This window comes from Rana temporaria, chromosome 3 (genome assembly GCF_905171775.1).
Source record: "Rana temporaria chromosome 3, aRanTem1.1, whole genome shotgun sequence".
Taxonomy (NCBI): Eukaryota; Metazoa; Chordata; class Amphibia; order Anura; family Ranidae; genus Rana; species Rana temporaria.
Window position 1 is genome coordinate 37,350,167 of NC_053491.1, and position 26,299 is coordinate 37,376,465.

The 26,299-nt window shown below is 40.8% G+C and overlaps 1 protein-coding gene across 2 annotated transcripts in view; it reads left to right on the forward strand.

Annotated features, from left to right (window-relative positions):
• ACAN (aggrecan) overlaps positions 1 to 26,299 on the forward strand; it is a 158,695-nt gene that overhangs the window by 80,905 nt on the left and 51,491 nt on the right. For both annotated transcript variants that reach the window (XM_040342403.1, XM_040342404.1), the window contains exons 4-11: positions 1,600 to 1,774; positions 4,896 to 5,023; positions 6,285 to 6,578; positions 7,086 to 7,451; positions 12,081 to 12,255; positions 14,967 to 15,094; positions 20,233 to 20,526; positions 23,578 to 23,784. In XM_040342403.1, the coding sequence (XP_040198337.1) occupies positions 1,600 to 1,774; positions 4,896 to 5,023; positions 6,285 to 6,578; positions 7,086 to 7,451; positions 12,081 to 12,255; positions 14,967 to 15,094; positions 20,233 to 20,526; positions 23,578 to 23,784 (1,767 nt within the window). The remainder of the gene's footprint in view (positions 1 to 1,599; positions 1,775 to 4,895; positions 5,024 to 6,284; positions 6,579 to 7,085; positions 7,452 to 12,080; positions 12,256 to 14,966; positions 15,095 to 20,232; positions 20,527 to 23,577; positions 23,785 to 26,299) is intronic.

The following is a 26,299-nucleotide window of genomic DNA, read 5'->3' on the forward strand; positions in this document are numbered from 1 at the left end:
ATGGGTGATTTCAATCTCCAAGTCTCTATGTACAGTAATTTCACAGTGGCTGTGTACAGTATGAATTGTATAGCTGTTTTGTACTGACTTTTCAAACGTGGATATTTTTTATGTATTTTATATATGTCTAATACATTTTTTAATATATATTAATTACCTACTTGGTTGTGCCTAAAAAGTCCAAACCTCCTTTTTCAAATTTCCTGCTATAGTTTCACTTAGACTAGTAAATTGATAAAGATGTCTTTTGGAACCCTTAAACTTTTACTTCTGTATGCCTGTGTCCTTTTCTGCAACCTACACCCCTACTTTCAGGAGAGTGGTTTCTCTTTCCCCTCATTAAAGACTTGAGGATATATTACTTCCTTTGGGTTAATTGAGTATGTGTGGCAGTGTTATTCTGTCCCAAACCTCACCCCAATTTCTTAGGCCTCGTACACACGACCGAGGAACTCGACGGGCGAAACACATCGTTTTGCTCGTCGAGTTCCTTGTTAGGCTGTCGAGGAACTCAACAAGCCAATTTTCTTCATTCCCGTCAAGGAAATAGAGAACATGCTCTCTTTTTGGCTTGTCGAGTTTCTCGACAGTTTCCTCAACGAAAATGAACACACGACCGGTTTCCTCTGCAAAAAAATATCTCCCAGCTGGTTTTTGCCGAGAAACTTGGTCGTGTGTACGAGGCCTTAGACTGATCTTAGTCATTTAAATAGGTAATCTTCATCCTATGACTGGAATTCGCAAAGCAAATAGATGTAAAGCCTGCACTCTAGTGTGGGACTTGGGCAGCCCATAGATAATACAGTTTTTTTTTTTTTTTTACCCAATTGGGGTAGACTGACCTAGGTCGCTGAGTACCGTATTCTTTTTCTGTTAAATGTTTGCCTGTACATGGTGATTATACTACTCAAGTTGTATATTGAATGCAACTATCTCAAGTGTTGTAAATTGATAAACCCAATAAAAATTTATTGATAAAAAAAAAGATAATACAGTTTTTTTTTCATTCAACCAACTGACCCAATTCCCTCATCCACAAAATTTGACATGCATGGGGAAATCCTCCCCGCTAAGCAATTACATTCTGACAGCAGGGAGACATCCCCGCAATCAGGATACACTGATCAATGTTGCAAGCTATAGGCTGCAGTGCCGATCGAGCAGAGAAAATCTGACAGGGTGGTTGTACAGAACTCGATCGGTAGATCGACTTCTGTAGAACCCCAGGGTTCATACATGGATCAATATTCAGCTGATGTTGCCAGATTTTGACCCATGTATGGCCTGCTTAAGGGCCTAGGGAACTTTGGAGTTCACTAATAGGGACTTCGAAAGGAGCACAGTTGGTATCACAAATCAAAACTTAACATAAAATAAAAAATAAAATAAAAAGTTAAATGACAAAAAAAAAAGATTTGATCATTCTAATGCTAGTTTTTATTTAGAACGTTAGATAATAATAATAATAATAAAAAAAAACATCTTCTGAAGTCCAAAGTGCTCTTGCTACCGTTAAAGCATTGTTCCCCTATAGGTTCTATAATTGAATGCAAATTATTATCTCTGCTTATTCTCTGCTTCTTTATTGTTTTATTTCAGGGATCGTTTTCCACTACAGAGCAATCTCCACAAGATACACTTTGGATTTTGAAAATGCCAAAAAAGCTTGTATACAGAACAATGCTGTCATTGCTACCCCTGAACAACTCCAGTCAGCCTATGATGACGGCTATCACCAATGTGATGCTGGTTGGCTTTCTGATCAGACAGTAAGGTAAGAAGCGTCGTCACCTTTTTTTATATAATTATGATAATTTTGGCTTTTGGACATCTAAGAATCTGTTGCAATTTAGGTCAATAAGTGCACAAGAAAATACCTTCTACAAAAATCTTAGTAAAGGTAAAAAATTTCTGCTTTCGACAGGTAATCTTGTTCACAACTTGAGTCATTGGGGTTGACTTACTAAAATGTTTTAACTTTACAAAGAAAGTTGGACTTTGCAAGGGACTCTTCCGCAGAGTTTAATGAATACGGTGAAGCACTTCTGACATCCAGAAGATGTCTCCTTCCAGGCTTACCTCCGTTATCATGCATGTGCTTCCACTGTGGAGGCTCTCAAAAAATTATATAGTTAGGACAGAAGATAATACTGGGGTGCTGTGATGTGGCTCTGCAGCAAACGCATGCATTTGAAAATGTGCGCAAACTAAACCCCTGTTTTTTGAAGGGGTTGTAAAGGTTTAATTTTTATTTATTTTTTAAATATCAAACATGTCATACTTACCTCCACTGTACAGCTCGTTTTGCATAGAGTGGCCCCGAACTTAATTTTCTGGGGTCCCACGGCGGCTGTCTTGGCTCCTCCCTGCCTTAGATAACCTCCTCTGGGAAGCGCTCTCCCAAAGGGGGTTACCTTATGGGCACGCTCCCGAGTCCTGTATTCAGCGTCAATAGCCGCCTACTACCCCCAGGGGCCACTGATTGACAGCAGTGAGAGTCAATGGCTGCGCTGCTATCAATCTATCCAATGAAGAGCCGAGAAGACCGGGCAGAGGAAGAGTGTGTTCGTGACGCGGGACTTCCAGGGTTCAGGTAAGTAAAACGGGGAGGCTGGGGGGGGGGGGGGCCGCAAATCTTAGAATGTTTTTTCAACTTAATGCATAGGATGCATTAAGGTGAAAAAACATGAACCTTTACAACCCCTTTAATGCAAACTATTAGACAGGATATGTTAGAAAAGATAAAGGTACGGCGCAAAAACAATATAATGCACTTACAGGAAATAAATGTATATCGCGCGTCATATACGACTGTATTCACGACTATACTCATGCAATGTGCAATGGATTCTCGGCGTCTCCTTCCGTTCCTTCTCCTATGTCAGTCTCTTGTTCCAAAGAGCGTGATGACGTCGGGACGCAAGCTACACCTACGCGTTTCGTCATATGTTGACGTCGTCTGGGATTGGCAGCCATCCTGTCATTGGTCTATGTACACAATTTATGCTAAATCACTATAGGTTGTGGTTTATCTTTGGCAATAGTTTGCACATTCTATTTATTCTTTTTTTTTTTTTTTTTTTTTGGTGTCATCACTGAATTTTTCACATATATTGTTTTTGCGCCGTACCTTTATCTTTTCTAACATATTTCTTGAATTTGTATCTACAATTCTTGGTACTGGCAGCATTTACACTTTTTTGTTTAGCGCAGTGTTTTTTTCCATTTTTTTTATTAGACAGGATAATTCATTTTTTGCACACTGGTTGGTTAGTTGAGCTCAGAATTTTCTTTGGTTTTGTTTGATGTTCATCAGCCAATCATCAAAAATACAGTTTATTTTATTTTCCTTGCATGTTATTGTTTTTTTTTCAAAAGTAAACTTTCATCACTTTCTGTAAGCTCTGGGGGGAAATGACCTTGCAATGTGCAACTTTCCTTGTGAAGGCTTATTTTCCTTTTAAACTCAACCATATTATGTAAGGTTAACCATAGATGGGTGGACATCTCACATCAGGCATGAATAATAAACCATTTGCCCAACCTCCACACAGATGGGACCCCAATCTTTTCCACAACCTAACTAATGCTGCTTAGAGCCTCCCCATGTTGCTTCCTCAATTTATTTCTTACACTTCACTATCATTCTCATGCCTCAGAAAAACAGCGCCGCTTAGTCCTTCACCACTATCAGCTGGTTACAAGGCATTTTGATTTTTATTCTTAGTCATCTTGAATATATTAGCAATAAATTGCAGTAGTGCTGCAAAAGCCTTAACCTTTACTATTTACACATTTTTAATACCCACTAAAAATCATCTGCAGTGTATCACAAGTTCCTATTTCCCTGCCCCAACTGTTATTATTTGGTGTAACCCTGTTTTGACATAGAGTAATTGGGAGGTATTTGTTAATTTGTAAGTAGGGATTAGTGCCCCTTTTAGAGCGACCTTTCCCCTGGGTGGATACTGTAGGTTTGGCATGTTTAGTCCCTAGGGCCAGAAGATTAGAGGTCAATGGAAAATGGTTGACTGTAGAAACTATCACGTTGAGTTGCAGTTCCAGGAAGAAGCCCTTGAGGTAGGCCTGATATAGGCCCTATTGGAGAACCCGTAAAAAGATACCTACAGTGAGGACTTGAAGTGTGGGTCGGAATACTTACCGTATGTTAAAGTAGAAGTTGAAATGTGCCATGTACACTCTGTTACTGGAACAGTAAGACATCATAAAGGCTGAATGTGTGGACATTTATTTCTGTAGGTGGGCCTCGGGCAGGGAGTATGAGTGACTTAGTTGGTGTAGTTCCTTAATGTCACAGGTGTGTGGTACCCTATCTTGTTCCTGTTACAGGAGGATGATGGGAGGTGCCCTTGGACAGCATGTTTGTTGCTGGTGGCGAATCGGGGCCCTACTTACAAATCAACTCCTCTTGCACATACGTTTTTAGTGTCTCAACAATGGCCAATGGCCAATGCAGTACGTTTTACATAGGGTCTGTTAGTGGATTCAGGTCAAATTAGGAAATCAAATCTAATTGAAATTTATAGGGACAGATGTAGGACATTAGGCATAGCTTACTGCATCCCTTGTGTGTACATCAATGTAATTTGACATATATTTAATCAAAGTAACACAAAAAACATTTTCTTTATCAAATCCATCCGCATGTTCTCAACATTTACACTTATCTTCTGTTATCTATTATTTTGTTTTCTTTCCTTATGTACCAAAAATATGATGAGTCAATAATCTCTTGTATTTGAGGAGTTATTTTTACAAATTTTAGAAAATAACAGGAGGCACTAGAAAGTTGTTGCTCATAGAGGGAAACATAAGCTGACCAAGGATGAAGAGTCTGTATTCAGTATAATATCTCACTTTATTCCTCACTACAGATATCCAATTCATAATCCACGTGAACCCTGCTATGGTGACAAAGAAATGTTCCCCGGAGTTAGAACTTACGGTGTTCGAGAAACTGATGAAACCTATGATGTATATTGCTATGCTGAACATATGGAAGGTGTGTCTGTCTATCTATCTATCTATCTATCTATCTATCTATCTATCTATCTATCTATCTATCTATCTATCTATCTATATATATATCTATTTATCTCTATCTATCTATCTATCTATCTATCTATCTATCTATCTATCTATCAATCTATCCATCTAACTGTTTATCTATCTATTTCACTGTAATCTTTGGATCTATTCATATATTGTATTATTTATCCATCTGCGTGTTCATCAATACATAATAATTGGCGTTAGATAGCAGCAATTAATTTAGTTATAACGGTACCTTACTTTAGTCTATCTTTTTTTTTTTATCAAAAAGGTGTTTATTGAACATGCACATTAACAACAATTTCCAATGTACAAGCAGAAAGTAGAAAGTAGACCCGTAACTTTAGTCTATCTATCTACTGTATCGATCTCCATCAATCAGTCTATACACTCATCTATCTATTGCCTATCAATGTATTCCTCTTTATCTATATATATATATATATATATATATATATACATCCATCCAATTATCTATCTATGTGTTCATCTATACATGACCATAGTATCTGTATAGAAGAAATTCATTTAGTTATTACCTAAATTTGGCCTGTCTGTCTATCTATCTATTTATTTATCTATCTATCTATCTATCTATCTATCTATCTATCTATCTATCTATCTATCTATCTATCTATCTATCTATCTATCAATCTATCTCCACCCATCTAATTATGCATCTATTTCCTATACATGTAACCCTCTATTATCTATGTATCTATTATTCTATCTTATTATTTATTCATCCATGTATTCATCTTGACCATAGTCATTGGATGGCAGCAATACATTAGGTTATTACCTAACTTCAGTCTATCTATCTATCTATCTATCTATCTATCTATCTATCTATCTATCTATCTATCTATCTATCTATCTATCTATCTATCGATCTATCTATCTATCTATCTGTCTGTCTGTCTGTCTGTCTGTCTGTCTGTCTATCTCTATCCATAAATCCATACAATCATCCATATATTGCCTATGTATGTATTCCTCTAGTATCTATATATGTATTAATCCATCTAATTATGTATCTATGTGTTTATCTATACATGACCATAGCCATTGGATGGCAGAAAATAATTAGTTATTACCTAAATGTGGCCTATCTATCTATCTATCTATCTATCTATCTATCTATCTATCTATCTATCTATCTAATCTTTTGCCCGTTTCCAATACAAATGACTTTTGTGCTTTTCCCACAGGTGAAGTGTTTTATGCAACATCTCCTGGAAAGTACACCTTCCACGAGGCAGAGAAGCAATGCCAGAACCTCGGAGCTAGACTGGCTACTACAGGAGAGCTTTATCTGGCTTGGCAGACTGGCATGGATGTGTGCAGTGCTGGTTGGCTGGCAGATCGCAGTGTTAGATATCCAATATCCTATAAACGTCCCAACTGTGGTGGAAACTTAGTTGGAGTCAGAACAGTCTATCTCCACCCTAACCAGACTGGATATCCAGATCCTCTGTCTCGTTATGATGCTATTTGCTATAAAGGTTTGTTTTTCCATTTCATTTTGTTAACCATTTTTAGAGGGAATGACATTATAAGGATATTCAGTGCCAGATTAACACCTCAAGGGGGATTTCTACTGAAGTATATCTCTGACTCCTATTTCCAGTGTTAATAATATAAGAAGTAATGGGTTTATCTTACTGTCTCAGATCTTGGACAGAGTTTAGATTTGGCCAAATCTTATGTCCCTTATGGGAAAAATAATTAGTCTGCCTTTCCTTTTTTACTTCCACATCGGTCGAGAATAGAACCATTGACAGATGTTCCTCAGATAGCCATATGTGCATGTAGTAGTGGGGAAATGTCTAGGATGAGATCACCTTTAACAGAAGCTCCTTTCTCTGGAAGACCTATCTTACGGCCTGCCAAACACATCCACTCAGCATGAGCACATTAGTCATTATAATTACACAATTTAGCTTAGTCATGCATAGACTTAAGTCTAAGTGTCCTTACGTGTTCTTTAAACTGCTTTGCTCCTGGAATAGATGATGCTGAAAACATTACTATTCAAACTGTGACACAGCCTGGATTGGAGCTCATCTTCCAGAGAAATGTTACAGAAGAGGAAGCCCGTGGCAGTATTGCTACCTTGGAAGGTCTGGACTTTACCCTCACACCCTCCGAAGACAGCTTTACAGCTACACCAGTCTTTCCAGGAACGCCTTTAAGTCCAGACCTGGTGCCAACAGAAGCCCCGTTGGAAAACATCACAGATGATGGCCTTCAGCTATGGTTGGAAAATGTCACAGCTGTTCCATCTGTTGAAGCTACTGGCACAGTTGAGGGGGAAGTAGTGCCAGTTACTGCTGCTATTGATGCTGCCCAGCCAGGCAAACCCATCTCTGAGACTGGTAAGTGTTAAGCTTTTTTCAGCCTAACTGCGGTCAGCAGATTAATGCCCTTTGTGCTGGTCTCATTATAAACAGTTAACTATTTTAATAGCAGAACCATTATGCAATTTTTTTTTATCTATCACTTAAACCAGGGGTCTTCAAACTATGGCCCTCCAGTTGTTCAGGAACTACAATTCCCATCATGCCTAGTCATGTCTGTGAATGTCAGGAGTTTTACAATGCCTCATGGGACGTGAAGTTCCGCAACAGCTGGAGGACTGTAGATTGGAGATCCCTGGCTTAAAGCAGGAGTTCACCCAAAAATCAACTTTCTGCAGTTAGATCCAGCATACTGCTGACATCTGCAGTATGCTGGTCTTTTTTATTTTATTTTGGTACTTATCGTTATAGCAATATTTCTTCTATGGCTCCGAGCGGGGAATCCTTCGGGGAATGGGCGTTCCCGAAGGCAAGCAAGTTGATTGACGGCCTTCGATAGCGCGTCACGGCTTCCGAAAACAGCCGAGGTGACACTTGGCTGTTTACGGCGCCTGCGCCTGCCGTGTAGAGCTGACTGCGCAGGCGCCGTAAATTGCCGAGCGTCACTCGTGTATCTTCGGAAGCCGTGACGTGCTATCGAAGGCTGTCAATCAACTTGCTTGTCTTTGGGAACGCCTATACCAGGAAGTAATCCCCGCTCGGAGGCATAGAAGAATTACTGCTAAAATGATAAGTACCAAAAAAAAAGACCAGCATACTGCAGGTGTCAGCAGTATGCTGGATCTAACTGCAGAAAGTTGATTTTTGGGTGAACTCCCGCTTTAAACTGTAACCTGAGCAAAAGTGTGTTGCAACCTGTGACGGACCTGTTTTAGTAGAATGTTAACCACTTCCCATCCCACCTATAGTAATTTGACGGCCGCAAGGTGGCTCTGCCATCCTGGGTGGCTGTCATATGACATCCTCAGGCCTCCCAGCTGCTAGGGGGCCCACGCGCCGCGTCACTTAGGTGCTGATGCGCCTGTCTGCCAGCCACGAGGTCTGCCAGGTACCCACGATCGGCAGTTACAGAGCCACGTCCTGTCAGGGAGAGGAGACCGATGGTGTGTCCCTTGTACATAGGGACACCGATTGGTCACCTCCCCCAGTCACTTGCCTGACAAAGAGGCCCTGCGCGACCTCGAAACTTTGCTATCCTTGTGATGTTTTCACTGCAATACATTTTTGGACGTTCTGTACGATCCACGGTGTGCTGGCGAATATGTTCGTACCTCCCTCAGTCAGTCTCCTCCCCCCACAGTTAGAATCACTCCCTAGGGAACACATTTAACCCCTTGATTGCCCCCCTAGTGTTAACCCCTTCCCTGCCAGTCACATTTATACAGTAATCAGTGCATTTTTATAGCATTAATCGCTGTATAAATGTGAATGGTCCCAAAATAGTGTCAAAAGGGTTCGATCTGTCCACCGCAATATCGCAGTCCTGACAAAAATCCCAGATAATTTTTAGTAAAAAAAAATAAATTCATAAATTTATCCCCTATTTTGTAGACGCCATAACTTTTGCGCAAACCAATCAATATACGCTTATTGCAATTTTTTTTTTACCAAAAATATGTAAAAGAATACATATTGGCCTAAACTGAGAAAGAAATTATTTTTTTTATATATTTTCCGGGGATATTTATTATAGCAAAAAGTAAAAAATGTAGCTTTTTTTTCAAAATGTTCGCTCTTTTTTTGTTTATAGCGCAAAAAATTTAAACCGCAGAGGCGATCAATTACCACCAAAAAAAAGCTCTATTTGTGGGAAAAAAAGGACGTCAATTTTGTTTGGGAGCAACGTTGCGCGAACGTGCAATTGTCAGTTAAAGTGACGCAGTGCCGAATTGCAATAAATGGCCCAGTCATTGGGCAGCCGAGTCCTCCGGGGCTGAAGTGGTTAAGCCAAGGGTCTCCAAACTATGGCCCTCCAGTTGTTCAGGAGCTACAATTTCCATCATGCAAAGGCTTGTCTGTGAATGACAGGAGTTTTACAGTGCCTCATGGGATGGGAGGTTCCGCAACACCCGGAGGGTCATAGCAAAACCATGTTGCAACCTGTGATCGACTTGTTTTAGTAGAATGTTAAAGTAGAACTCAACTGCATCTGAGCACCACAAACTGAAAACGCTATTTAAAGTGGAACTTTAGTCAGAAAAATTAAGTCCTGCTAGATCCCTCCAGGCTTGCCCCTTTTGCAGGTATAGCTATGTAAAACATTACAAATAAGTGTCTATACTGTTTTTAATCCAGTATTACACTGTCTCACCCCACACTGCACATGCTCAGCAATACCTGGATGCGGAACTAATTATAATTGTTTCCATTGACTTCTATGGGGAAACTTGCTTTGATATGCGAGTGCTTTGGATTATGTGCATTCTCCTGGAACGGATTATACTCGTAATCCAAGGTTCCACTGTACTTATGTGCTCATGATAGAGAAGTACACACAATCTAATAGGTAGTTGGAAGATGATATGATAAAGAAACACTGTCTGACCCGTTTTAATGGTATCCCGGCTGCATCAGAAGATTGGCACCAATTATTAACTATGTGTGCGCTTTTTGTAAATTAATGATTTCTAAAAAAAAAAAAATTAAACTATATTTTTTGATAATATGTACCTGTATATTATGCTCTAGGATGGCCAATGGATGTTTTAGACATTATACATATTTTATTTTTTGTTATATTGACATACAGTGAGGGGAAAAAATGTATTTGTTCCCCTGCTGATATTGTACGCTTGCCCACTTACCAAGAAATGACCCATCAATAATTGTAATGATAGGTTTATTTTAACAGTGAGAGACACAATAACAACAATCCAGAAAATCGCATTTCAAAAAAGTTACAAATTTATTTGCATTTTAATGAGTAAAATATTTTTTTTTTGATCCCCTATCAGTCAGCAAGATTTCTGACTCCCAGGAGTCTCATGTACAGGTAACAAGCTGAGATTAGGAGCACTCTCTTAAAGAAAGTGCTCCTAATCTCAGCTTGTCATCTGTATAAAAGACACCTGTCCACAGAAGCAATCAATCAGATTCCAATCTCTCCACCATGGCCAAGACCAAAGAGCTGTCCAAGGATGTCAGGGACAAGATTGTAGACCTACACAAGGCTGGAATGGGCTACAAGATCGCCAAGCAGCTTGGTGAGAGGCCGAAAACAGTTGGTGCGATTATTCGCAAATGGAAGAAACACAAAATAACTGTCAATCTCATATAGTTTGGGGCTCCATGCAGGATGAGAACCGTGAGGAATTAGCCCAGAACTACACGGGAAAATCTTGTCAATGATCTCAAGGCAGCTGGGACCATCGTCACCAAGAAAACAATTGGTAACACACTACACCGTGAAGGACTGAAATCCTGCAGCGCCCACAAGGTCCCCCTGCTCAAGAAAGCACATGTACAGGCCTGTTTGAAGCTTGTTAATGAACATCTGAATGATTCAGAGGAGAGCTGGGTGAAAGTGTTGTGGTCAGATAAGACCAAAATTAAGCTCTTTGGCATCAACTCAACTCGCCGTGTTTGGAGGAGGAGGAATGCCGCCTATGACCACAACACCTATGCCTATGCCTAGGAACACCATCTTCACCGTCAAACATGGAGATGGAAACATTATGCTTTGGGACTGTTTTTCTGCTAAGGGGACAGGACAACTTCACCACATTAAAGGGACGATGGACAGGGCCATGTACCATCAAATCTTGGGTGAGAACCTTCTTCCCTCAGCCAGGGCATTGAAAATGACTAGTGGATGTGTATCCCAGCATGACAATAACCCAAAACACACGGCTAGGACTGGCTCAAGAAGAAGCACTTTAAGGTCTCCAGACCTTAATCCCATAGAAAATATATGGAGGGAGCTAAAGGTTCGAGTTACCAAATGTCAGCCTCAAAACCTTAATGACTTGGAGAGGATTTGCAAAGAAGAGTGGGACAAAATCCCTCCTGAGATGTGTGCAAAAATGGTGGCCAACTACAGGAAACGTCTGACCTCTGTGATTACCAACAAGGGTTTTGCCACTAAGTACTAAGTCATGTTTTGCGAAGGGGTCAAATACTTATCTCACTCATTAAAATGTGAATCAAAGAAAAACTTTTTTGAAATGTGTTTTTCTGGATTTCTTTGTTGTTTTATCTGTCTCTCACTGTAAAAAATAAACCTACCATTAAAATTATAGACTAATAATTTCTTTGTCAGTGGAGCAAAAGTACAAAATCAGCAGGGGATCAAATACTTTGTTTTCTTGTGTTCATCTATACATAATCATAGTATCTGTATAGAAGAAAATCATTTAGTTATTACCTAAATTTGGCCTAAATTTGGGATCAAATACTTTGTTTTCCTCACTCTATCTATCTATCTATCTATCTATCTATCTATCTATCTATCTATCTATCTATCTATCTATCTATCTATCTATCTCTTGTTTATTTATCATAAATAACAAAAAAATAAAGCTATATTTAGCTATCAGCTATCATCATTAAAACAAATTAATAAATAAAAGGCTCTGTTTAGTTCAAGTAAAAGTAGTTGTTTGTGAATCAAGCCCTGGTTAATAATCAGTCTCTTACTGTCATGTCAAGGTGTTGTGTTCCATTACCGAGCTGGTTCCAGTCGATACTCCCTGAACTTCAACCAAGCGAAGCAGGCGTGCCTGAACAACCATGCTGCCATCACAACCCCTGCTCAGCTGCAGGCCGCCTATGAAGCTGGTTTCGATCAGTGTGATGCTGGATGGATATCAGACCAAACTGTCAGGTACCCATGTCTAGAACTTAATGAAAGATTGGGACTGCCACAGAGTGTTGAGCTCTGTAGAATAAATACGATTAATGTCAACATGTTTGGCATATATAAATACCAAGACAAATGACTATTCAAATTGGAATCTATTTTTAGAATGTGTAGCATATATTTTTTTTTTACATATTATTTAGCCAATAAACAATTTTACTTTAATTTTAAAATCTACCTCAATCAAATGTGATCTGGCGACCAATTTATTTTATATCCACTAGGTCAAGTTTGTACAAATGTGTGAGGCCTCGTACACACGACCGAGGAACTCAACGGGCGAAACACATCTTTTTGCTCGTCGAGTTCCTTGTTAGGCTGTCGAGAAACTCGACAAGCCAATTTTCTCCATTCCCGTCAAGGAAATAGAGAACATGCTCTCTTTTTGGCTCGTCGAGTTTCCCGACAGTTTCCTCGACGAAAATGTACACACGACCGGTTTCCTCGGCAAAAATATATCTCCCAGCAAGTTTCTTGCTGTTCTTTGCCGAGAAACTCGGTCGTGTGTATGAGGCCAGAGTCTTCATATGAAAGGGAGTTTCTTTGTTACACCTTATCATACCACCATTGCCATAACATTTTTATGATACTGACTAGGGATGGGCTATCTGTTCGAGTCGAACATGAGTTTGACTCGAACATTGCCTGTTCGCTCGTTCGCCAAACAGCGAACAATTTGGGGTGTTCGAGGCAAATTCGAAAAGCCGCGGAACACCCTTTAAAAGTCTATTGGAGAAATCAAAAGTGCTCATTTTAAAGGTTAATATGCAAGTTATTGTCATAAAAAGTGTTTGGGGACCCGGGTCCTGCCCCAGGGGACATGTATCAATGCAAAAAAAAGTTTTAAAAACTGCAGTTTTTTCGGGAGCAGTAATTTTAATAATGCTTAAAGTGAAACAATAAAAGTGAAATGTTCCTTTAAATTTCGTACCTGGGGGTGTCTATAGTATGCCTGTACAGTAACGCATGTTTCTCGTGCACAAAATGACATTTCTAAAGGAAAAAAAGTCATTCAAAACTACTCACAGCTATGATGAATTGTTGGGTCCCAGCAATACAGGTAAAAGTACAGGTAAAAGTAATTGCAAAAAAAAACTGCATGGGTTCCCCCCTCAGTCCATTACCAGGCCCTTTGGGTCTTGTATGAATATTAAGGGGAACCCCGAACCAAAATAAAAAAAAAGCGTGGGGGTCCCCCCAAATTCCATGTCAGGCCTGGTATGTCTGGTATGAATATTAAGGGGAACCTGTGCCATTTTTTTTAAATGGCGTGGGGTTCCCCCAAAAATCTATACCAGACCCTTCAGGTCTGGTATGGATTTTAAGGGGAACCCCGCACCAAAATTAATAAAAAAATGGCGTGGGTTTTTTTCCCAAAAATCCATACCAGACCCTTATCCGAGCACGCAACCTGGCAGGCCGCAGGAAAAGAGGGGGGATGAGAGAGCGCCCCCCTCCTGAACCATACCAGGCCACATGCCCTCAAAATGGAGAGGATGTCCCATGTTGATGGGGACAAGGGCCTCATCCCCGCAACCCTTGTCTGGTGGTTGTGGGGGTCTGCGGGCGGGGGGCTTATCGGAATCTGGAATCCCCTTTAACAAAAAAAATGTTTTTTGCATTGATACATGTCCCCTGGGGCAGGACCCGGGTCCTCAAACACTTTTTATGATAATAACTTGCATATAAGCCTTAAAACTAGCACTTTTGATTTTTCATGTTCGTGTCCCATAGACTTTAACGGTGTTCACATGTTCGAACTAATTTTTTGCATGTTCTGCAGCAAACCGAACCAGGGGGTGTTCGGCTCATCCCTAATACTGACCAAACTTTTAAATGTGCTGAGAAAGGTGGTGGCACAGTGACGTGTAAAATGTGGGATAACACTTTCAGATATATCTGGGTTTCAAAGTAAAGCCCCATTCACACCTGAGCGTTTTGCAGTTTGTAGCTCCAAAGAGTACGTGAGCTTATTTTGGACTGCAAGCTTGAAGCTTTGGGAGTTTTTAGGCCAATTGACTTGGGAAATGGGAAAAAAAAAGCTCCACAAAGTGTGCGAAAACTCATCTATTGTGTTTTTTTTTTCCACTGGCTTTCCATTAGCTAATAATAATTCAGTTAAGAAATTCTGAAGCAATAATACCAGCAAAAAACACTTAATAATGCTTAAGTAGAAACCCCTAAAAATAAGCCAATGTAGCACCATCCACAATAGGTTGCTAGGGCAGTTATGTAAATTTGGTTCTTTTGGCTCCTCTGTAATCATTGGAGCAGTGTGTGATTGCTTTGGGCTGTTCTGGTTTTCACTAGCTGCATGTTTCGTTGCTTCCCCCTGCCTTCTGGAGGATTCTAGAATGTAGCAGGCTGGATGAAGCAGATTTTAATAAAGTAATATATTATAAAAATAACTCTGTTTTACCTATCCAGTCTGTTTGCTGTCAACAGTAATTTCAGGCTAATGGCTAAGATCAGCTCACTCAATACTGAAAATTATCTCTTTTACTTGACGTGACTTGTAAAAGACTGTAAAACCTATAAAATGTTATGTTAGGTTCTAAATGAACACTAAAGGTTCAAAGTGGATTGATGCTCATTGAAAACAAAAGGCAAATCTTCATGGTTCTATAGTTAAACATGCTGCTTTTCTGATATGTATAATGATTTCATGTATCCAGATACCCAATTGTCCAGCCTCGAGAGAATTGCAATGGAGACAAGAATGGTTTTCCTGGTGTCAGAAATTATGGAGTGGTGAATCCAGATGAGCAATATGATGTTTACTGTTATATTGATAAACTACGAGGTACGTGCAAATTTATGTAATTACCTATAAAAATGTAAATACACGTTGAGGCATGTAAATGACTGACCAAGACCTAAAGTCCATCTAAAGCCTTTTGGGTTTTTTCCCCTCTAATGCCGCGTACACACTATCTGATTTCTGATGGCATAAAATCCGATGGAATTTTTTGTCGGAATTCCGATGAAGCTGACTTTCATCAGTCTTGCATTGCATACACACTATAAGGCCTCGTACACACGACCGTTTTCCTCGACAGAATCCATCAAGAAACTTGGTGGCAGAGCTTTTTTGCCGAGGAAAACGGTCGTGTGTACGTTTTTCATCAAGAAAACTGTTGAGGAACTCGACGAGAAAAAAAGAGAACAAGTTCTCTTTTTCCTCGTCGGGAGTCTCAATTTCCTCGTCGTGTTCCTCATCGGGCTGGTTTTCGACGAGAAACACGTTCGTGTCTATGCTTAGAAACCCGCGCATGCTCAGAATAAAGTATGAGACGGGAGCGCACCTTCGGTAAAAGTAGCGTTTGTAATGGAGATAGCACTTTCGTCACGCTGTAACAGACTGAAAAGTGCAAATCGTCTCTTACCAAACTTTTACTTAACACGCAGTAACATGAGATTAGCAAAAGCAGCCCCAAGGGTTATGCCAGTGGAATCGAACTTCCCCTGCTGTTGTACGTGTTGTACGTCACTGCGTTTGAGAACGACAAGATTTGGTCTTGACAGTGTGTACGCAAAGAAAGCTTGTCAAGATTCTCGACAAGCCTAACAAGGAACTCGTCGAGGAAAACAGTGTTTCATTTACGACGAGTTCCTCGGTCGTGTGTACGAGGCCTCAGACTAAATTCCGACTGTGCCAAAACACGGTGACGTAAAACACTACGACGAGCCGAAAAAGTTCAATGCTTCCGAGCATGCGTCGACTTGATTCTGAGCATGCGTGGATTTTTCTCCCATGGAGTTCCACACAGACGATCGGAATTTACTATCGTTTTTTTTTTCATCGGAAAAATGTAAAACATGTTCTATTTTTTTACACCAATAGAAAAAAAGTCAGATGGAGGCCACACACGATCAGTTTCTCCGATGAAAAAAGTCCATCTGACTTTTTTCATTGGTAAAAACGATCGTTTGTACACGGCATAAGAGTGCTAAACAGGAATTTTCAGTGCAAGCTGTAAAAATGTATTCTTTTACCCCCTTCCCATCCACCCTGGCACCCCTTTAAATAGTTCGGAATGCCCAGGATGGGGGCAGTAAGGATTGACGAACTGTCACAGTTGTCAGATGATCAGAAGCTGGTTCCACTAGATACCAATCTTTTCCTTGGACCAAGAGCTTTCATTAACAGCTTGGCCATGGTGCTGAGAGTGTGCAGTGAGCATCGACCTGTGTTTACAAATCACTTACGTGGGAGATTTGAAATATACATTTTAGTGGAATACCAACAAAATACTGGTGTAGGAACAGTGGTCACAACAGTTATGCCGCGTACACACGATCGATCAAACCGATGAGAACGGTCTGATGGACCGTTTTCATCAGACCAAACCGATCGTGTGTGGGCCCCATCGGTTATTTATCCATCGGTTAAAAAAATTCAATCTTATTTTAAATTTTAAAAAAAATCGATCGTTTGTAGGCATGTCCATCGGTTAAAAATCCACGCATGCTCAGAATCAAGTCAACGCATGCTTGGAAGCATTGAACTTCATTTTTTTCAGCACATCGTTGTGTTTTACGTCACCGCGTTCTGACATGATCGTTTTTTTAACTGATGGTGTGTAGGCACGACTGATCATCTGTAAGCTTCATCCGTTAACCGATGGAAAAATCCATCAGACCGTTTTCATCGGATGGACCGATCGTGTGTACGCGGCATAACAGTTACATCTTGGTTCCAACTCTATAGAACCTGGTTCTTCTCTGTTTCTAAGCTTCTACACTACATCTATCTACCTATCTATCTATCTATCTATCTATCTATCTATCTATCTATCTATCTATCTATCTATCTATCTATCTATATCTATCTATAGTCTACCTAGTATACTAGTATATTATCCATCTATCATAATAATGTTGATATTGACATTATTTGGGACATTTGGGAAATTTTAATTTTTCATTCTTTTAAAAAATTGGTTGTAATATTGTATTTAGATCTTGGTCTTCTGAGAATAAAGGGCGGTATTAGGCCCCTTTCAGACGGACGGCAGTTTTGCTGCAATTAAAAGCATGTACATTTTCAGTGAAATTCAAGGCTCTGGGCACTGCGATTAGCTGCATTTGTACATTGCGATTATGTGCGGTTACATGCGGCCGCGTTTAGCTGCGGTAGTCATTTTCATAGCAACCCTTTTTATTTTTTTTGATTATGATGTGCTTCCTGTTGTTCTTTTTTTTTCTCACGCTGCTATCCGTAGTTGACACTAAAGACTGCGATTACCTGCTGTTAAGTGCATATAGCTGCGCTAAATTGCACCTGGACGCATTCAATTCTATTTTTTCTATTCGCACCAAACCGCATGCAACGAAATCGCAGCTAAACATTGTGTGTGAATGGAGCCATAGGAAAGCATTGTGTGCTTTTAGCTGGGGGAGAAAACTAGATAATCCGCAGCTAAAAGCACCATTCTATCCGTCCGTGTGAAAGAGGCCTTATAAGTAGTTTGCGTTGCTAGGTCTATATAATTACTACACATAAATCAAAGAACAAGGTTTACTGTGTTGTAGCTAATGACTTTCAAACGATTTACAGATACCGCTGTGTAAAGAAAGAAAGTTCTTTACTTCTTTACTAACAACTTCATTGATAGAATTCTGCAAAAATAATAAATACCGACAGAGTGTATTTGCTTTTTGTAAATGTTTTTGTTTGGTTTTCTTTTTTCTCTTATAAATATAGTGATTAAATGTGCTGTGGGAATGAATGTGACCATTCAGGTCTTTGGGTACCACATAGGAACATTATGTCATTATATGTAACGTGACACATATATGCACACACACTATGACATACGCACAGAGTCGCGTTACATTCTTTGTACATTGCATAGGACCACAAAAATTATTTAATTGTGATATATTTTGGAATACGTCTATAAAAGACATGTAATAACTTTCATGTGTTCTTTGTTCTTAGCACTCTTCAAAGTAAAGCTGAGCAAGCTGAACTACCAGTCACCATTCTCTTTCCTTTTTCTAAATCTGGTGGCTCACACTTTTCAAGATACATTTTTTGGTCCTATTCTTCAATTCTATTCTTGCCGGTGTCTGTAGTGTCATAGTGGCGGAGGCTCTGGCACTGGTGCAGGTTTTTAGCTGCCTGGCATTTTACTGCCCCTACATCTACAACACAGAGTGCTCAGCGAACAGAGCACTTTCCGAGCAGGCCCGGGACCTTTTCCCTGGATTATGTGACTATGGCCTCGTACACACGATAGGATAAACAGAGGACAACAGTCTAATGGACCGTTTTCATCAGTCAAAACCGATCGTGTGTGGGCCCCATAGGTTATTTAACCATCGGTTAAAAAAAAGCCAACTTGCTTTAAATTTAACCGATGGATTCCTAACCGATAGGTCAAAACCGATCGTTAGTAGGCACAACCATCGGTTAAAAATCTACGCATGCTCAGAATCAAGTCGACTCAAGCTTGGGAGCATTGAACTTCATTTTTTTCAGCACGTCGTTGTGTTTTACGTCACCGCGTTCTGACACGATCGGTTATTTAACCGATGGTGTGTAGGCGCGACGGACCATCAGTCAGCTTCATCGGTTAACCGATGACAACGGTCCTTCAGACCGTTCTCATCGGATGGACTGATCGTGTGTACAAGGCTTAATTCTGCTCTTCCTAGGACACTTGGGGGTTGATTCACTAAAGGCAAATAGGCTGTACACTTTGCAAGGAGAGTTGGACTTTACAAGTAAATTTTCCCCAGAGCTTAGTTAATTCAGAGAAGTTTGACATTGCAAAGAATACCCAAACGTGGGCATGCTTGCATATGTTTGAATGATAAACATCAGCAGAGCTTTATCTCATTCACTTAAATCTGGGAAAAAGTCTCTTGCAAAGTGAAAAGTCTACATGTCTTTAGTAAATCACCCCAGTATGTAGGCAGAGGGCAATCCCCTGCCATGCCTCCAGCTAAGCTTACTAGGAATAATACATGCAAAAAATGTTTTAAAACATTAATCAAACCCACCATTTTTTTATTACTCCTTTTGCTTTATACCAGTTAAGGTAGCGGTTGAATGAAAAGTTTACTGTAGTATATGTTTTGGTATTCTAATAGTAGATTTATTATAGAGAGCCATGTATCAGTTCAAAAAAGATGGAAAACAAGGAGGAAAGAGCAGCAGGTGGATTTGGTTGCAAAAGAAGGACAGTCCCTCCAAATGAGGGATCATTGGGAACTCCAGTGCAAAATCTGGTACAGCTCTGCATAGAAAACAAGTTTATGTCAAAGCTTAAAGGGGTTAGGGGTTGTAAAGGATTTTTTTCCCCCTAAATAGCTTCCTTTACTTTACTTCACTTACCTCATCCTTCCATTTTGCTTTTAAATGTCCTTATTTCTTCTGAGAAATCCTCACTTCCTTTTCTTCTGTCTGTAACTACACACAGTAATGCAAGGCTTTCTCCCTGGTGTGGAGAACGTCTCTTGAGGGGGAGGGGGCGAGCAGGAGGGCCAGGACACTCTCTACTTTGCAGATAGAGAAAGGAGCTGTGTGTTAGTGTGCAGTCCTCCTTCACTTACCTCAATGGAAGGATGAGGTAAGTGAAGGAGGACTGCACTAAGGTAAAGGAAGCTATTTAGGGGGAAAAAAATTACCTTTACAACCCCTTTAATTGAACAAGCTGAAGTTAGAAGCCTTATTGGCTACCATGACCAGCTGCACCACATTTTGCACTCTCCAGTTTTAGTAAATCAAACCCCATGTGACCCAAGTTGATTATGCGCATGAAATTGAAGTATCCCTGTCAGCAGTAAAAGTTTACTTTTCTGGGAAAAAAATGATGGGTGCTTTCTTTAACTTTTCTATTTGTCTCACTATCATTTAAATGTCTTTTTTATTTAGGAATAAAAGTGCTTTCAACACATTGTCAATTAATGTTCCTTTGATGTCTTATACAGGACAGGTGTTCTTTGCAACCCAACCCGATCACTTCACTTTCCAACAAGCACAAGAGTTTTGTGAAAGCAAAAATGCCACCTTAGCTTCCACTGGGCAACTTTACTCCGCCTGGAAGTCAGGATTCGACAAGTGCCGAGCAGGCTGGCTCTCCGATGGAAGCGTTCGCTATCCTATTGTGACACCACGTAAAGTATGTGGAGGTGACCAATCTGGAGTGCGCACCGTCTATTTGTATGCCAACCAGACAGGATTCCCCGATCCACTGTCAAAATACAACGCATTTTGTTTCAGGCGTAAGTGTTTCAAATTATTGCCCATGAATGTAAATTTAAGAAGACAATTGTGGTATCAAATATGCTCGTTGTTAAGTGCTAATAATGCAGACATTAGTACATTGTAATGAGCAATAGCATATTATACTAATTTACTGTTTGTATAGACCAGGGGTCTCCAAACTTTACAAACAAAGGGACACTTTATTGCCCTTCAGACTTTAGGAGGGCCAGTTTGAAGCCAGCAAGGGAAGAAAAAGTCACAAGCCCGGCATCAGTGAGAACATATATGGCCTCAGGGTTGGTGGTCAATAGGAAGAGGAGTATTCCCCCTATTAGTAGGAGGAATAGTATCCCATCATTGGTATCAGTGGATAATATAGTGCCCCATTGTTGGTGTCAATGGGAGGAATAGTGCCTCATGTCAGTGGGAGGAATTGTGCCCCAAGGGCCGGAAAAAGGCTAGCAAAGGGCCACATCTGGCCCTCGGGCCACAGTTTGGAGACCTCTGGTATAGAGTTTTGTTTACAAGTAGCTCATATGCAGTGTACTAGGAGGTACGTCATTAAAGGACCTAGGTGATGGTTGCAGAAATGGGAGTACTGATACAAATTTGTCTTCTCCCCCCCCCCCCAAAACAACTGTAACTCCCCTGTAAGTTACAGACTGGTGGGGGCGGGGGGACAAAACCTGCTTTAAACATTACAGCACTTTTTATGTTTATTTTGATCCGCTTCTTTGATTTTTTTTTTGTCTTGATTATTTGTATTGAATCTTTATTTGTCCATCATTTATTTAATACTGAGTGCTTCTATAACATAGAAGCACTCTGTATTAAATAAATAATGAAAATGTAAATACTTACCTTTCTAGGAGGTGGAGAGTCCAAACTCTTTTATGTTACAGCATTGCAGCCTCTGGCAAAGTCTTCAGCATTGACACTTCCAGGAGTGTCATATTCTTGCACCTCCTGCTGCTGACTGCCAGTCCCTCCCCTGGTCTCTATGTCTCTATAGGATTCAGTAGTGATGTCAGTGTCAGAGGGAGGAGCCACACCTTGAAGTGTTGGATGCCTAAGATTTTTCCAGAGGCCCCATTGCTGGAAGGCTAAAGCTGGGTACACATGCACATTTTTTTTTTTTCATTCAACGGGTTGAACAAAAAAAATGACAGATCCCTGCAGAAGCACAAAAAATGTTGATGTGGGGATCTCTCCCACTGTACTATTGTCTTCTGACATTGGCTGCAAGTGCTGATGAAATGCTGGTTTTACAGCAAGAGCAAGTTCCTGCTGAACTTGCCAAATTTTGGTATGTGTGTACCAGACTTAAAGCAGTGTTCCAGGCAAAAAATAAAATAAAAGTCAGCAGCTACACATACTGCAGCTGCTGTCTTTTAATAATAGGACACTTACCTGTCCTGGAGTCCCTCAATGCCGGCACCGCAGCTGATGTTTCCATCAGCTGTCGGATGCTGCTGCCGCCATTGCGAGTAGGGGAACCCGGCAGTGTAACCTTTCAGCTTCACGTCGGGAACCCTACTGCGCATGCGCAAGGCCCTGCTCCTCTCGACTATTTGGCCCAGCGGCCGGGGGAAGAGGAAGCCCTGCGGTGACGTCACGGGCCACGGCCCGGTCTCCCGGAAGTGGGAAAGGATACCTGTCAAGAGACATGCTTCCTGTCAAATAGCTAAATATTTACATTCTTCTATTGCAGAGAGATATTTAGACTTCTTGGGGGAAGAGACAGATTTTATTTAAGGCTGAAATTCAGAAATTACCCAAAATCTTCCTTTTCAATAGCCCCTCCCCCATTTGTAAGGGTAACTGCTTGTTAGATCCAGGGGTACATGCATAAGCAGTAATACTTATCTTATTCCCATCTCGGGCAGTCTACCTCGATTTGTGCACATCCAACACTGCCCCCTCGCACTTCAGCCTCCTTCACGTACAATGCGTTGTTAATTGCTCTGCATTGGATGTGATGACACTAAGGGACAACTCACAGACCCGAGAGCTAGAGTGTGGGTAGAGAAGGGAAACGTTAAAGTGGTCAGAGCAGTCTACTCCCTAAACTAAAAATTCATAGACATGTGCATTCGTTTTCGTCCGCATGCATTTTCGTCCGAATTTCAGGTATTTTCGTTATCATTGTAACAAACGGGCAGAATCCGAAATCCGAAAGATCCGACATAAAAAAATGCTTTATTTTCGTTTTCGTTGCTAAATCAGTTTGATATAGATAGGAGATTCGACATGACAATAGCAATCTGTGTCTATCGAACCTGCGGTCGAAATGTGCCTAACCTAACTCTATTAGTCCAAGATTATTCTACATAGAGAGGAAATATTCGACATTATAGATACAGTGTTGGGCTAGACCATTTGACATGAACGACGAAGATTCAACGAAGCCGAGAAAAACATACAAACAACGAATCTGTCATTGAAGGCTTATGGTGTCTGTCGAAAGTTCTAAGAAGATTCGACAAGCAGCTAAACTGTACGACGCCGCAATCGTACATTTCCGGTCGAATGCTCGGCCTATAGGCTATAGAAGAATTTGAATGTTAGTTGACTAGTAATAATAATTTATAAATATAATTATTATTAGTGTCATACAACATTAGAATTCTTCTATAGCTTGTGGGCAGAACATTCGACCGGAAATGTACAATTGCGGCGTCGTACTGTTTAGCTTCTCCATCGAATCTTCTTAGAACATTCGACAGACACCATAAGCCTTCAATGACAGATTCAACCTTAATTATTTCGGATTTTCAGACGAATGCATTTTTATAATGAAACAAAATAAATAAAAACGAATTTCGGGAGTAACTAAATAAATGTATTTTTCGGACGAAAACGAAATTCCGAAACAAAATATTTCAGTGTGCACATGTCTAAACATTTATTGTGCTGCAAGGGTACATTTTGGCTAATTCCCAGAGATCAGCTTTAACAGAAACATCAACGTTTAATTTACTGTGATACATTTTTCCTTTTTCTTTCTGTATTATATAACAAGTAGTATATTGCACAAATCAGCAAAAGTTTACTGCTTCATGTTGCAGCTTCTCTATTTGAAGAAGAAGAAGAAGTTCCAGGCACTCCATCAATTGAAGAAGAAATCATTGCAACTAAGTTATATCCTGTTGTGGAAGGGTTGCCTTCTGGAGAAGAGATTACTGTAGAAACAGTGACTGCCACTGAATTTGAGAATGAAACCGATTTCTGGCTGCTTAACGCCACCGCCCTCCCGACTGTTGAATTAGAGATAGGTAAGCAAGGTGGTCTTTTTTACACGTATCATTCATTTGTATCATGTATCTAGTGATCCCACACGACAATTCTCCCCTTGTAATAGATACCCACGTTATAAGCAGATAAGCATCTTCCATCTCTGCCTAAGATCCATTATTATTTTTTGAAAGTACTTTGCTAGTCCTCCACTGGTTTAATTATATTGCTTGTAAACTATAGTTAGGCTGGCCATACATGGTGCAAATTCACACGATTCCCCCATCAACTTAGATGGGGGGCTCAGCAACCTGTAGATCGCCGACAGGTGACTGGTAGATCACAGTCTGAGCTTGCTGACCCCCCCATCTCTTAGCATCAGAGTGCAATGCAGAGGGACTACTTGTAAAGTTGGAGCTGTAATAGGGAGCAAGAGCTACTTAAGTCGATGCCTCCTCTGTAGTGCCGGCTCCTGTCCCATGTGGAGTGATACCAACTGCACTCCACTTCTTATCCCAGCTAGAGGTCTCCAGAGTGGTACCAGCAGCAGGAAAGAAGAGATCTTCAGGTCAGTGTGAAGCAATACAGTGGGCATGATAGTATAGGGCTGCTTTCACACTGAAGTGCTGCGGTTTACCCACACCGCGGGTGCAGTGCAGTGAATTCAGGAATATTGGTATGTTTTCAGAAAGTGCATCACACCTGCAGGAGATAATAGACGTTAGGGGCAAAGCACAGCTAACACAGGAAAGTTGCAGATGCACTGCGCTGCACCCACGGTGCAGGTAAACCGCAGCACATCAGTGTGAAAGCAGCCTTATAGGGGGCACAAAACAATAAGGGTTCATTTATATTTGTAGTTTGGGGGGTGGTAAAACCCCATAGTTAAGATGTGTGGCTACATTTACTTGAAAGTGAGTTGCAATTTGCACCCCCCATAAGCAACAGGGGGGGTTTAATTCCTGCTGCAGCATGGATACATGCTGCCTCAGCAACTAAAGAGGTTAGGTAATGGGGGAAGTAAAACCGCAACTCAAATTTATATGTGAAAGAGCACTGCTGTTCCTCTGAAAAACGATATAATCGTGTATAAAAGGTGTTGAAGAGGCAATAAGTTGCTTGCTCACCACCCAATTTAAACCCATGATTGCCGTGCAATGCATGCGATTGCAACATAGTAGCATGGCAATTAGAGGTTTAAATCAGGTGTGAGGAGGTGACACTGGGAGACACTGTGCCTGAGGATCTTTGACTTCCCCCGTGTTTTTCAGGTAGATCTCCGACGCTTTAAGGTTGCCTACCCCTGACTTAGACAGTGCTGATGGGGAAATCAGCAATTACCTTTTTCCAGCAGGGGGGCAAAGCCATCCCCACGGGGAGAAGACAGTGATTATCGCTAGCATCTATAGCAGCTGCTAATGATAATCGCAAGTACCCAAGTTGATCGATCGGTTCCTGCTAAACTGGCCTAGATTCGAACCATGTATGGCCAGCCTTACTAATAAACTAAGTTTATTTCATTCTAGCCAGTGAGTTCAACGGAAAAACAAACATTAGCGTTGTTGGTGCAGCAATCTCCCCCGCTGTGCTATTGTATTTCATTCTAATTTGAACATCTGTACTCACCTTAGAATACTTCTGTACATTACCTGGGTAGAGGGGTAGGCGATTAGATAATTTACCAAAGGAGTAAAGAATGTTCACACCCCCTTAAAGGTGAATTAACCCAAAAAAGTTTAATTAAATCCACAAGGCCTTTTTTTACCACTACTATTACCACTACTATTCCTTTATTATTATTATTATAAGCCTAGCATCATTACGGGGCCAGGCTACCTGAACCAGAAATAAGCACCTGGCACCTGATGATGTCAGGTCTAAATGGCGGCATAGGACTTTGGCTCAGCAGGTCACAGCACAATGATGCTGGATCCGCTGGGCAGTTGAGTATCTGAATTGAAGACAATGCTGTATTACAAGTAAAAAAACAGGGAAGTTCCTCCTTAAAGGGGTTGTAAAGCTTTGTGTTTTTTCACCTTAATGCATCCTACGTATTAAGGTGAAAAAACACCTTGCACTCTCGGGCCCCCCAGCCACCCCTGTTTTACTTACGTGAGCCACGAAACTCTGTGGGTGCAATTCCGTGATAGTTTCCTCCAGCTTGAGGCGACCCTTCATTGGAGATTGATATCAGCGCAGCCATTGGCTCCCGCTGCTGTCAATCAAATCAATGACGCGGTGCACCACGGGGCAGGGCCGAGTGATACACATGGCTGCTATGCAAGCTAACCCCCTTGGGAGAGCTCTTCCCAGAAGGGGGTTAGCTCTTGTGGGGAGGAGTCGAGACAGCCGCCGAGAGACCCCAGAAGACGAGGATGGGGGCCACTCTGTGCAAAACTAACTGCACAGGGGAGGGAAGTATGGTATGTTTGTTATTTAAAAAAATAAAATACCTTTACCGACCCTTTAAAAGACCAGAAGGGAGAAAATCATGTATTTGCAAATATCCTATTTTTTTATTCCCTTGCACATGATTGATTCAAAGTAAACACATAG